The sequence below is a fragment of the Photinus pyralis genome, unplaced genomic scaffold (genome assembly GCF_008802855.1).
Source record: "Photinus pyralis isolate 1611_PpyrPB1 unplaced genomic scaffold, Ppyr1.3 Ppyr1.4_LG2, whole genome shotgun sequence".
NCBI lineage: Eukaryota > Metazoa > Arthropoda > Insecta > Coleoptera > Lampyridae > Photinus > Photinus pyralis.
Genome location: NW_022170403.1, coordinates 49,586,686 through 49,600,906, shown reverse-complemented (window position 1 = coordinate 49,600,906; position 14,221 = coordinate 49,586,686). Strand labels below are relative to the sequence as shown.

Below are 14,221 nucleotides of genomic sequence, written 5' to 3'. Positions count from 1 at the left end.
GCAACGAACAATGACGAAGACTATTATGTCACACTCTAGACATGCGTCATCGACGTAATGGAAACAATTTATCCATAGGGTGTTTTAAAAAAATGTATAATAGCCGGAATTCGGAATAAATCGAATAATCTACAAAATACACGACCAAAATCTAGATTAAATGTCTCATTGCTATAAGTTTCGTCCAATGTAATGCAAAACCAGGATGGCTCAACTGGCCCAACTCCGCCCTCTAAACGTACCACATCTATTGTAGCGGCGCAACCGGCAACCTCCATCTAGAGGAAGGTCTCCAAAACCAACACCAGGTAATTAGGAAAGCACCCAAATGTTGATAAAAAGAAGCCGAGATCGGACAATTCTACTCTCACCATTAACAGCAGCGGATCCATCCCGGAAGGCAACTCCAAATAACCATTACTAAAACACTGCTAAAACCTACGAACCACTAGGTAAACTAACTCAGCTAACCATGTGGAAAAGCCTCCACAATTGGAACCCTCGGCACCTTCAGGGAGTGGAAAGACTCTTGCGCGTGAACAACCTCCCGCGCCATTGTGGGAGGCTGCACGCCTTGAGGTTGTCCAAAAAGATACGATCCCTAGGTTGCGCAATGCCACCGTCAGGATCCCGCAAGATGCAATTTATAATTTCAAGTTCAGTGGCTGCAAAGTTTAGACAAAACTACTAAAAAGACTATTAACTCGCGCCTGACATGATATCTCTGTATCGCAGTGGGCACTATGCCTATATTTAATGCCGGAAGAAATTGCATTATCAGCTTGTTCATGTTTAAATCGCTTCTCGGCAACCCCTAAATAACCAAACAAATAAGAAAAAAACGTATACTTGTCCAGTAATTGCAATTGTGAATGCTGGCATCCCGCTGTGGGTGAGCAGTGCGCAGAAGCACAGATTACGAAATTACATCTGTGGCAGAAGTGAACGAGGCAACGACTAAGTACAATATTAAACTATATCCAAGAACGCAGTTGCTTAAAATTGTAATTAGTCGTAATATTTTTTAAATTTTGTCTTTATTTTTGAGTGGTCAGTGTTTAAAATTAAACCAAGGCTACTCTACCAAATTGAAAAGATTGGGCTCATTCGATCTGTTCTTCAAACTACCGAGCACCCTGTACAGTGTTTAATGACTGCGCGTCCACCACTGATCTAAAAAATCAAGGTCAGTGGCGTCCACACTCTCTTAACCTAACAATTTGTAAAATTGTAAGAATCTATTTTATTTATTTTTGTGCAAATTTGTGTAATTTGCATAATCTCCTAATAAACGCTAAGATGCATGTAAACGAATTTATAATTTTTTTACTCATAATTTTACAATGTACTGTGATTTTTTGTTTCGATCCATTTTCTATCGGTTCGGCAGCTGTAGTAGGAATAGGTTCCTATCTCTACGATAAAACCTATTGTAAGTGGAAAGAATGTTGTACGGACAAAGAAATTCCAGGAAATGTTAACCGTACAGTATAACATGTTCATTTCTTAAATATGTTACTTCACTTTAAATTTTAGAATTAGAAGCACTGTTAAAGTCTAAAGTGTATGGGCAACATTTAGCCGAAGAGATAATCGTTAAAGCTTTAAAGTCACATTGGGATGAAAGGTATCAGCCTTCGAAAGCATTGACTCTCAGTTTTCATGGTTGGCCGGGTGGTGGAAAAAATTATGTAACAGGGTTTATAAAGGAGGCTTTATTTACTTTGGGTGGTGCTAGTGACCATGTCCATCATTTTGTCAGTCGAATTAACTTTCCAGAAGAATCGAAAGTTGCACAATACCAAGTAAGGGTTTACTGCATCTCCGTTCAGCAAATTCATTTCACTAATAAGATTATTTGCAGAGAGATTTATACGAATGGATTAAATCTAACGTGACAAAATGTCCGAAACAACTTTTTGTATTTGATGAAGTAGATAAAGCACCAGAATACCTTTTAAATATAATTAAACCTCTAATTGATTATAACGCATATGTCGCTAAGGTGGATTATCGAAAATCGATATTTATATTCTTATCGAACACCGGGGAGTCGTTAATAACTGATCAAATGATAAAACTGCATCACAGTGGAATTCCCAGGAAAGATATTCAGTTGCAAGATTTTGAAAATTTGATTATCAAAGGAGCCTTTAATGAACATGGTATTACACTTTTTTTGTAATTAATAGATTAATACCTTTAAATAATTTTAAGTCAAATCTCAAAACACAATTCTAAGCCTATTAACCTTAACTCAAGCTCTTAGTAGATTGAACCTTTCTTTAAGGGCTCTCCTTTTTATTATTGCTACTACACCCTCAACATTGGGATTAAACTTCTTTGGGTTCTTTCAGGTGGTTTCCATCATTCTGACACTATCAAAAGTAATTTAATAGATCATTATGTGCCATTCCTACCACTAGAAATGGAACATGTAAGAGCATGTATAATAGATCAGTTTCGAATGAGAGGGGTAAATCGTCCGTCAGAAGACGATGTACTGTAAGTATTTAACATTTTTAATTATCCTTATTAAAATAATGCATTATTATCAGGTCTATTTTGGAGTTTGTTGAATGGGGACCGTCACCGGATAATCTGTACTCAAAGACAGGTTGCAAACGAATTAGCCAAAAAGTAGCCTTAATTGTTCATACGCATTGGAGATGAACACTTTTGCTATAGTATTTATTAAATAATAACTTGTGATATAAAATGTCATAATGCCATTTAATTGAACTATTCCAATTTTACTTTATTTCTTTGATTTTATTCTGGTTATAATGTGTTGACACACTATCATATACAAAGCACAAACATAACTATTATGTCATGACTGAGTAATTAGTAGGCATGATAAATTCCATTAGCAACTTATAGATATGGTACAGCTTCAATGTCTCCATAGGATTTCTAAATGTATTTCAAACTATTGTTTAATTTCGAACTGCATTTTTTTAATTTTATTGCCACAAACATTCTTGTAATACTAATGAATTAAAAACTAAAAGGTGCTTGTTTTATGTGCAGTAATGACGCACAGTTCTTCGAGACAAAACATGATCGCAATGATTTAAATTAATTTTTTTTTAAATTTTTCTTTAGCTTTAACACGAATTTTCATAGTATCATAATGATATGTAATAAGACAATTTTCCTCTAATGGTATATGTTTAGTAACATTTTGTTAACATGATTTTTTTTTGTTAAACTGTTGAATAGTAACATATTTAAGTAAGAAAGAGTATTGAAGAATCAGTAAGTGATGTTTAATTACAAAGTATTAAAAAATTATGATTTAAAAAAATCAACCATGGACAAAATTCAACTAAAATGTAGCACATAAAAAATGTAAATTGTAATCAGAACCGTTCAGAGTTATTGCTTTAAATCTAGACTCTTAGATAAAAATTGTTTTTGTATTTAAGTATTTTAAAATGTGGGGCCAGGCTGGTCTGTTTTCCACTAGTCTAGCTGGTTGTCCACTAACACCGGAAGCGGGTCATCAACCAAGAAAGGTCCGTTTTTCTACCGTTTGATGTCATCAGATTGTCAAAAGAAAAGTTGGCCATGCAAAAATAAAACCAAAAAAACCCTAAAGCTCAATTTACATTATACTTTTTTCGTCTAGAAACTTTGACTAGAACTTGTACTAGATGAACTTGTTAAAATTTTGACAATGTAAATCAGAAAATTCCGTCCAAGTTTCTAATCTAGAAACTAGATCTGAAACTAGGTCCAGACCCATTTTCCATCCAACTTTCATACTTGTGACTTGCGCACTAGCACCAAATTAGAACAAATTCCGTGCTACCAACAACTTTATTTTCATACTCTTGAACATAACCTCAAATATAAGTCTCTTGAATTAGGTACATGTACATAGCAAAAATGAGTTTCTTTTGCTTGTTATTCATGTTTGTTTCCTAGCAATTTAAATTAACCTCAAAATGTACAATATTGAGATTTGTTTTCCGAAATTGGCAGCACTGTCATTGAAACAAAAAGTCTGCATCAAAAAGCGGCAAATTTAAATTTCTAGTATAGTGTCTAATCTAGCACAAGTTCTAGTCAAAGTTTCTAGACGAAAAAAGTATAATGTAAATTGAGCTTTATAAGCTTGTTTTAGATGATCAAATGAGTCCAGAATAATGAATACTGTTGTATTATTTTATAAGAAATAAAGTTTTGTTTATTTAAATATATTGTTTCGAAATAGTCATCTAACATTTTGGAGTGACAAAAATTTATATTTTTCCTGTCTACATAAACTAGTGGTTCTCAAGTGGGTGTCGTGGTGCCGCAAGTACTTCATAAGGGTGGCGCGAAATTTTTAAATACCTACATAATTAACTTAAAATTACAAATTAAATTTAAAAAAATAATAAAAAATGTATAGTTATTTTTGCCGCGATCTATTATAGAAAAAAAAGCACGCTCAGGGGGGTTCGGACCCACGTCATCATAATCGAAAGGCGGGGGCCTTGCATTTACAGTTTGCGGTACGTACCGTCCTATTTAATATTAAATATCACTTGGAAAGCGACAAACTAATACTTACGTATAATTAACAATAATATATTGAAATCATTTTACCTATTTATTTCAAAACTATTAAACACACTTTAAATGCGTATATTATAGCATAGTGTATTCTTACACTATGATTATAGTGAATATATGATTTGTATAATATTTTCCAATACGTATGGTGGTTTGTCAAATATTACAACAACCAAAGATAATACCTACTACCATTGAGTTCACTCAACATGACTACACCTTTGCAACTACTCTAATTTTAATATGTACATGCCTGAAGAAATATTGTAAAGAACGCCGCTGCTTGACCCTTTTTTATTTTCCTCTGTAATTACACGTCAGCACGCTACTCGAGGTCAACAATAATCGACATTTTTGTTTCAATTTCAATTTTGAAGTTAGTTTGGTTACATAAGAATCAAATGGAAAAAAGACAGCATGTGGATATTATTGCTTACGTTTGGGCTAGGCTATCTTGATTTCAGCGGTGGCCAAGAAAAGGTCGTAGGGTTTAAGTTTTGTTGGTTTTTTGTTTTTTAATACATGGAGTAGGTAATCATTATAGAATTTCTTTATAATTTATTTGTGTTCATCATTGCATGTTTTTTAAAAATAATTTTCAATCTCTGTTTTGAAATTGACACGATTTAACCTCAATGCGAAATCACGTACGTGTATGAAAAATGCCGCGGTTCACTTTTTTGTTTAAAATCTTAGATCATATATATGTTAATGTGTATGATATGTTTAAAATCGTTTTCATGTTTGGTATAATTTTTGCTCAATTTATGGTTATTCTGATTACATGGTGTTGGCCCGAATTTATATTTTTGGTCATTCTTTTAAATTTTTGGAAATTATCAAATTGTTTGATGTATGTATAGACTTCGTGTAAGTAAAGTAACACTTTTTGGCGTGTAGAGCTTAGACATCTAAGGGTGTGATTATGATCTAGAATTTCAAATATATGCTTTGAATTGTCGAACGAGGGCCAATCGCTACCCGTCGCAAGAGTGGAGCCCTGCTAACAAAAACTTTGCGGTTTAGAATCTATAATATGTGCGATATATATGAGGTGTAATTCATAATTTCCACATATTTTATTGTTAACGTGGAATTTTCCCTCCAAGGACATGTATAATTGTCACATGTTGTACAGTTATGTTTTGTTACTTGCTTGTACCTCCAACCATTCCTTTTGTCATGCTTTATTAACAATAGTATATGGCATGGATATTTGTAAAAATGTATATAGTGGGTTCGGTTGGTAGAACAGCCTTAGCTGAAACCCCGCCCACTCGAAAATAAAGGCAAACTAATAATAATAATAAACCTACAACATTTTCATTTACAAAATACGAATTATTCTATTACGTCATCATAGTGTCTCATTTTGCGTTCGTTCCCCACCGTTCTTCAGGTCATGGTTTGCAACTAATGTAAGGGGGCTGTGCTAGATGTTTGATCATGTGTCACTTTTTGATTTCAAATTTAAGCGATATTCGGTTAGGCTTTGGAGGGAATGCCATCCGGTGGTCATTCTTAAACAGCAAACAGATGTCTACCAGCTCTTCTAGTATAATAATAGAATAAAATGGTGAAATTCGGTTTCAATTGTCACATGCCAGCCAACAGACGATCAAATGGATTTGCCAATAAAATTGCTCACCTCAAATAAAAATTAAATTTTGTTTGCTTGAAGAAACATAAAAATTACAAAAATACATAAGGCTAATTAAAAAAGTTAATCAAGGTGCGTCCCTTTCATAGTTGTCGCCGCTGTATTTGACTAGGAAGGTGATACAAAATCAAGATTTATGTCTCTTGCAGAAATTGATGAGCTGGCTTTGAACTGCGCATGCCTTTCGCAATTTATTTTTCTTGCAACTTATTGTTCATTTTGCTCCATGTCAAGCCAGATTTCAGCAAATTTTTAAAACTTAAGAACATGGGATGCACTCATCTGACCTAAGCAAAATAGAGGTCAGTGGATGCAGTTGCACTACGTAACCGGCGACCTACATATTTGAAAAAATCCCCTACAGTCTTGTGAGTAGGGCCCGCTCGTACGTTGGCGAACGCATGTCCGTAATTATATTGCTAAGTAATTAGTTATTAGATATATTTATATCTAGTGACTTTAATATTGTTTTCACAAAGCCTTAGAACCATTCGTACCTGTACAATGTTCGAACTAATAGCGTTTTTGATTGGCAAAAAACTCTTGCTGCACGAATGCAATTTTTACGTTCTATTGGTAATTTTAGGGCAATTTTCTGTGTTCCATTGGCAAATGTGATGCAACAATTACGCACTCAGTGCAAAATTCGACGCACGAGGTCCGAGAGCTCGTGGAGCTGCTAGTAACAAATTTTCAAAACAAACGTGCGACAATTTGAATTTGTTTCTTGCGTTGGGAGAGTTTTTTGTCGTCATCTAGCGATAGCGAAGATGATGAACTAGCCATAACTTCTATTTTACAAAAAGTTGCACTTACTCATTAAACTGAACGCCAAAAATTGGTCCTTTACAGGAATTTCAAATTTATATTCCTCATCGTTTATCATAAATAATACTGAAATCGTTTGTCATTTTTTAGAATAGAGATTTGTCGATTACCTAAATCTAAAATGAGGTTATGGACAAATGACAACATATATTTACGAATATTTATGTTCCATTGAGAGCAATTTTCACATGGATTTCTTCAGTTTCTCGTGCAACACTCGTGCAGTACGAGTTTTGCCAATCGAAAACTCTATTAAACTCCCAAAAACCGCTCTGTATATAGCATCCTGTATAATACTCGTACCACATGAACATGATCATTAACCACATAAATTTTTGTTCAAACCAATGCACAGCGAAAGACGTAGAAAATAATCAAAATCAAATCAAACGAAAAGTAAACCAAAAGCAACTGTCAGATTTACAAATTTAAACGCGACAACATAGCGAAATGTGGCGAAATGCTACCAATTGTTGCGGCAAAATAAACTACATGCTTAATGTGTTGCCTAACAAACGAAAGTAAGTTTACGTTGGTACGTCGTTTTCTTCAGGTAATGACGTGCAACGGAAGATATACTGAATAGACCGTACGAGTCTATTCAGTATATCTTCCGTTGCACGTCATTACCTGAAGAAAACGACGTACCAACGTAAACTTACTTTCGTTTATTAGGCAACACATTAAGCTTGTAGTTTATTTTGGCCGCAACAATTGGTAGCATTTCGCTATGTTGTCGCGTTTAAATTTGTAAATTTGACAGGTTGCTTTTGGCTTACTTTTCGTTTGATCTGATTTTGATTATTTTCTACGTCTTTCGCTGTGCATTGGTTTGAAGAGAAATTACTGAAGAATTTAGATAACCCGTCAGTAATTGTGTTCGATAACGGGCAAACAGACAACATTAAAGTGTGGTTAGGTGATCATAATGTGCAGTTCTCCGAAAATGATTTTAAAGCCGAACTGTTGAAAAGGTTGCACAGTAAGTACGTTCGCAAATTATTTGGTATTATCTAAATCTTGTTGATACTTTTAGGAATAAATCAGCTAAAATGTACCGCATAACGCATTGACCACTTAGCCGAGCATTACGGTTACTTCGTTTTACGATTACCACCCTATCATCGCGTTTTTAATCCTATCGAACATATTTGGGGCATAGCGAAAAATTACTACAATCAACACATGGGTAGAGATGGACGAAGCATTGAAATTGCATAAACAGAAACACTACAACGATAACTTCCGAAACGTGGCGCAATTCAGTTAAGGATACGGAAACTGTAATACACAAGTGGTACGAAAGAGAAAAGCAATTAGATCTTGAAAACGTTGCTACTATTATTATAAACTTTGAACACGAAAGCAGTTCCGATGATTCCGATTAATTTGAATATCATCCATCACATCACATAACCTGTAAAATTTTATATTTAGTACTTTCTCTGTAAAAGAGATGTTACATTTGTACAGTTCATAAGTTATTAAAGTATATTGTATGTATATTGTGGTTCCAATTAACGAAATGAATAATAAAAATTATTTTTATTTTATTTAAGGTGTGGATTGTTCACACAAAGAATGCACTGTCTTGTTGACAAGTGACATAACCTAAATCGCTCAAAACTAGATTTGGCATTATTGCATAGTAATTACGTCACAGAAAATGATGACGTGCAACGGAAGTTATACGGAATAAAGTGTACTAAAAAAAAATAGTATCAACAATTTTAGAATCGCTTTTACGTGCCTGAAATTACCTTTAAATTGCCGCCATAAAACCACACGTTTTTTTATAGTACACCCCACCCAGTACCTACCTACTCATAATGAATCTACAACCTACAATCTTCAAAACTGGAATCAAATAAACATTAACACAAGAAAATTATACAAAACTAAACCCACCAGACAACCTATATACGTTACAAATCTTAACTTTATATTCAGTTGTCATGAAGTACAAGATATCTACGTGTACAGGAATGTAACGATTATCAATTGCTTACAGGCGATCGACTTTTTAATGTTGGAGCTTTATGTAAGGATTAACACTTTGTAGTACATACCGGGAAGTTAAGAACCGACAGCAATTTTGATAAATTCATTAATTAACTCTTCTACATGGTTTAAAGGCTTCATGTAAATTATTTACATGTCATACTTGACCATCAAAGCCAGGGGATAGTATTTTGCAGTAATAAGTCACTTTTATTTAGGTAATTATTTTATAATCTTACAATTAAATAAATACAAATTACTTAATTTGCAAATTAACAAGAATCTTCTGTGTCACTGTCACTATCTTCCCCTAAATTTATTATAATTGGCAGTATATTTTGCATATCTAACATTTTTTCTCTTTCATACCATTTCATTATTTCACCTTCAGTGTGTTTGATTGAATTTTTCCGGTGTCATGACATTAACTGCTTCTTGCCATTGCCACATATTTAAACAATCAACCTCTGTTCTCCCATCTCTACCAATATGTTTATTATAAGTGCTATCCAAATTCTTCGTCATCGTAATAAATAACACTTCACAGTACGACAAAAAGTTGTTCTGAAAAGAACAGTTTGGTTTGTGGAATTGAGAATCTTGATTTTAAAAAAGCACGAAACTACGATAAACTAGACGATTCGAAGTACACGCAAGGTGACAGAATGGGTGACAGATAGCAACATAACCTTAAATGCATAGTACAGAGTCGCGCCAACATCGCATTTCTGTACCAACCGTATAATTTCAAATAAACTGTTTTTAACTTATAACAACACATCTCATTTAAATATTTAGGTTGGTATGTGAAATTATTCCAGTAATGACGTGCAACGGAAAACTTATTATTTTACCTACAGCTTTGTGAATCTACGATCTAAACCTCAGAGTTCAAAGCAAAAAGTCTGTGATTACCTTTAAAAACATTCTGAAAAATTTTAACCTACAAATTTACCTACTTTTTACATAGAACTAAAAATGCGAGTTTACAAACTTATAATTTTTCTATGCTTCATTTTACATTGCACGGTAATTGGACTTTTGGACCCATTTAGTCTCGGATCCGCAGCTGCTGTTTTAGGTTTGGGGTATTTGATATATGATCAAACGTATTGTAAATGGAAAGAATGTTGCACTGAAAAGGAAATTCCGGGAAATATTTCCCGTAACGTATAAGAGGTGTAGTTGTTAAATATGTTAGTGATTTTCAATTTTAGAATTAGCAGCAGTTTTAAAATCGAAAGTGTATGGCCAACATTTAGCAGAAGAAATAATAATTAAAGCTTTAAAGCCACACTGGAATGAAAAATATCGGCCTTTGAAAGCATTAACGCTCAGCTTTCACGGTTGGCCAGGTGGTGGAAAGACTTACATAACTGGGTTTATAAAGGAGGCTTTATTTACTTTAGGAGGGGCTAGTGATCATGTGCACCATTTTGTTAGTAGAAAGTAGAATACACTTCCCAGAGGAATCAAAAGTTGCACAGTATCAAGTGAGCTTACAACTTGGTTTTAGAAATTCTTTGTACTTAATAAGATTATTCGCAGAAGGAACTATATCAATGGATTAAGTCAAATGTGACAAAATGTCCAAAGCAACTTTTTGTATTTGATGAAGTGGATAAAATGCACCACCTGTAGGAAGTTAGCGACGAACTATGCGCAGCGACGATGACGTCATAACCCATTATGCATATAAACAAAGCGGACATTTACTAGATCATTAATTACGCAAAAAGTATTGTAAACCATAACCTGAGGTAAACAATTTTAGATTCTACATTAAATAAACTATTTAATTTCCAATTTGTATAAAAATATCTCTAAAGATAAAAAAGTTACGAAGCATTTTATTTTTGCTATACGTTTACTTAGACAAAGTGATCATCGTCGACGTAATATTTCGCAAAAAGTATTGTAAACCATAAACTGCGGTAAACAATTTTAGATTCTACATTAAATAAACTATTTCATTTCCAATTTTTATAAAAATATCTCTAAAGATAAAAAAGTTACGAGGCATTTAATGTAGAATCTAAAATTGTTTACCGCAGTTTATGGTTTACAATACTTTTTGCGAAATATTACGTCGACGATCATCACATCACTTTGTCTAAGTAAACGTATAGCAAGAAACGTTAGACCGCACAGTATGCTTCGTAACTTTTTTATCTTTAGACATATTTTTATAAAAATTGGAAATGAAATAGTTTATTTAATGTAGAATCTAAAATTGTTTACCGCAGTTTATGGTTTACAATACTTTTTGCGAAATATTACGTCGACGATGATCACTTTGTCTAAGTAAACGTATAGCAAAAATAAAATGCTTCGTAACTTTTTTATCTTTAGAGATATTTTTATAAAAATTGGAAATTAAATAGTTTATTTAATGTAGAATCTAAAATTGTTTACCTCAGGTTATGGTTTACAATACTTTTTGCGTAAATAATGATCTAGTAAATGTCGGCTTTGTTTATATGCATAATGGTTATGACGTCATCGTCGCTGCGCATAGTTCGTCGCTAACTTCCTACACGTATAAAATGCCACCATACTTTTTAAATGTAATTAAACCTCTAATTGATATTGACTACACCACGTTTGTAGGGAAGGTAGATTATCGAAAATGTATATTTATATTCATGTCGAACACTGGAGAAACATTAATAACTGATCAAATGGTAAAAATACATCATAGTGGTATTGCAAGAAAAAATATCCAGTTAAAACACTTTGAAAAGTTGATCATTAAAGAAGCTTTTAATGAACAAGGTACATTCCTATAACTTTAACTTTAATTTGCTGGTTTCTTAACCTTTTCGCTGCTAAATTAAAAATTCGAGTGTCAACAGCCTGTGCTAAATTAAAATTGTACAAAATGTATATTTACGTACGTCGCACTGAGAGAAATCGTCGCGCGTGTATATACGTCATCAGCAGATTGATTTGCAGCACCCAGCACGAGCATATACGTGCACAGCAAGGTTGGGAAGTATAGCTCAATGTCTATGGGAGGGGCATCCAAATTTTTTTATTTATTTTTGATTGATTTTTTTATTTAATTTTTTAATTTTTTTTATATAAAAACAAAAAATTAATAAAAAATAAAAAAAACAAACCGCAGCCTCCTGCTTCGTCAAACCAACGTATTCATCCGCCATCTACTGATTGACATGGATAAAACAATTTATCAAACGTCCGAACAAATAACTACAATGACAACAAAATGAATGCGCACACGTGTTACCTGAAACCGTTTTTAGCGTACTGGACAAAACTAAATTGAGTCGTGTTGGTACTCGTTGGAAAGGTCACGAAATGGGCTTTCCGATGGTGTGCAAATGATTGCAGCACGTAGATATACGGAGGTAGCACAGAATTTTAAACAGGTACAACGTATATATACGTACGTCGCACACAGATTCCGCATTTTCAGAACGTATATATACGTGCGCAGCAGTGAAAAGGTTAAAGGTACTAAGAAATACTTCAATAAGTACTTTTCATTATTGCGAACAGAATAAATCTTCTTTGGGTTCTTTTAGGTGGTTTCCATCATTCCGATACTATTGAAAGTAATTTAATAGATCATTATGTCCCATTCTTATAAAGAGAACATGTTAGAGCATGTATAATAGATCAATTTCGCATGAGAGGGGTAAATCGTCCATCAGAAGACGACATACTGTAAGTACAAAAATGTTGTGTTTATTATCTTTAATAAAATATTACATTATCAGGTCTGTTTTGGAGTTTGTTGAATGGGGGCCATCGCCGGAAAATCTGTACTCAAAGACAGGTTGTAAACGAATCAGCCAAAAAGTAGCCTTAATTGTTCATAAGTATTGGAGATGAACACTTTTGCTATAGTATTTATTAAAAAATAATAACTTGTGATATAAAATGTCATAATGCTATTTAATTGAACTATTCCAATTTTACTGTATTTCTTTGATTTTATTCTGGTTATGATGTGTTGACACACTCTCGTATACAAAGCACAAACATAACTATTATGTCATGACTGAGTAATTAGTAGGCATGATAAATTCCAGTAGCAACATAGATATGGTACTACTTCAATGTCTCCATAGGATTTCTAGATGTATTTCAAACTATTGTTAATTAATTTCGAACATTTTTGTTATACTATGCGATCAAAAATAAGTTGCTGTCGAGTCACCTTTGGAATTTTTGTTTACATAGGAAATCGTACTTAACTTGAATTTTCAAAGGTGAGTCGACAGCGACTCATTTTTTATCACCTTTTAGCATTATTAATGAGCAACTTGTGACAAAATCATGTCATGTAATTGCACATTCAGCTGTTTTAATATTGCATTATTTATTTAATTTTTTTTTTAAACTACTCTATACTGCATTCATTATAAGAAGGTAGTAGATGGCGTTGGGTTTGAAGAGAAGCACACACAGGAAAAATATGAAACGGCACCAAATTATTGTAAAGTAGAAATATCCAGCACTGCAAACAGAAATAAATCTTTTGACATTAACAGTTAATGACACTTCAACAGTTCAGATTCAGAAACTACCAGCTTGCAAAATTCGCCACTCGTTTTATGTTTCAGCGTAATACTGACTAGAGTTTTAACCAATCAGACTGAAGGTCAAAGCTTCCCTTTGCTTTTTACTGCTACCTTACCTTCTTAAAATGAATACAGTGTAGAAAGAACTATTTTCATCTGAAAAGGGCAAAGAAAATGTGATTATCCTCTCTAGTGAGGAAAGTAAATAACTGCTGCGTTATTTTTAATAATTACATTTAAAAATGAAACATACCCGGTATCGAAATTGCTATTGTGTCTAACTTCATTATTGCATATGATGGTTTTTTAAGTTTGATTGTAGTTTCAGAAAAAATTATGTGTAAAACTTGAGAAGAAAGTTGAAACTCTTGTTCAATCGAGTTGAAAAACCCCACTGTCTTCTCTAGTTGTACAAATAATAATAATAATGGTTGTTATTGATTAGGAAAAATAACTATTATTGTGGTTGATAATTTGTTGATACATTCATAATATTATGTCATGACTGTGATTAATTAATAAGTAAATGTGGTATAAATTCCATCAACAAATAAAAGATCGCCAGAGAAGAAAAAAAATAGGGTGGTTGTGAAACAACAACATTCATGTTAGTTAA

At 33.2% G+C, this 14,221-nt stretch overlaps 2 protein-coding genes across 2 annotated transcripts; both read left to right on the top strand.

Annotated features, from left to right (window-relative positions):
- Window positions 1-1,181: 1,181 nt before the first annotated feature.
- LOC116164442 (torsin-1B-like) lies at window positions 1,182-2,761 on the top strand. Its single transcript, XM_031478625.1, has 5 exons — window positions 1,182-1,483; window positions 1,537-1,805; window positions 1,865-2,165; window positions 2,358-2,505; window positions 2,559-2,761. The coding sequence occupies exons 1-5, from the start codon at window positions 1,300-1,302 to the stop codon at window positions 2,671-2,673; spliced, it is 1,017 nt and encodes a 338-aa protein (XP_031334485.1). The 5' UTR covers window positions 1,182-1,299; the 3' UTR covers window positions 2,674-2,761.
- A 7,137-nt stretch (window positions 2,762-9,898) lies between these two features.
- LOC116163600 (torsin-1B-like) lies at window positions 9,899-13,112 on the top strand. The gene is given in 6 exon segments (XM_031477616.1): window positions 9,899-10,220; window positions 10,273-10,548; window positions 10,604-10,681; window positions 11,602-11,830; window positions 12,604-12,745; window positions 12,799-13,112. Coding segments are annotated over 5 exon segments (633 nt in total). The 5' UTR covers window positions 9,899-10,220; window positions 10,273-10,479; the 3' UTR covers window positions 12,914-13,112.
- The last annotated feature ends 1,109 nt before the right edge of the window (window positions 13,113-14,221 follow it).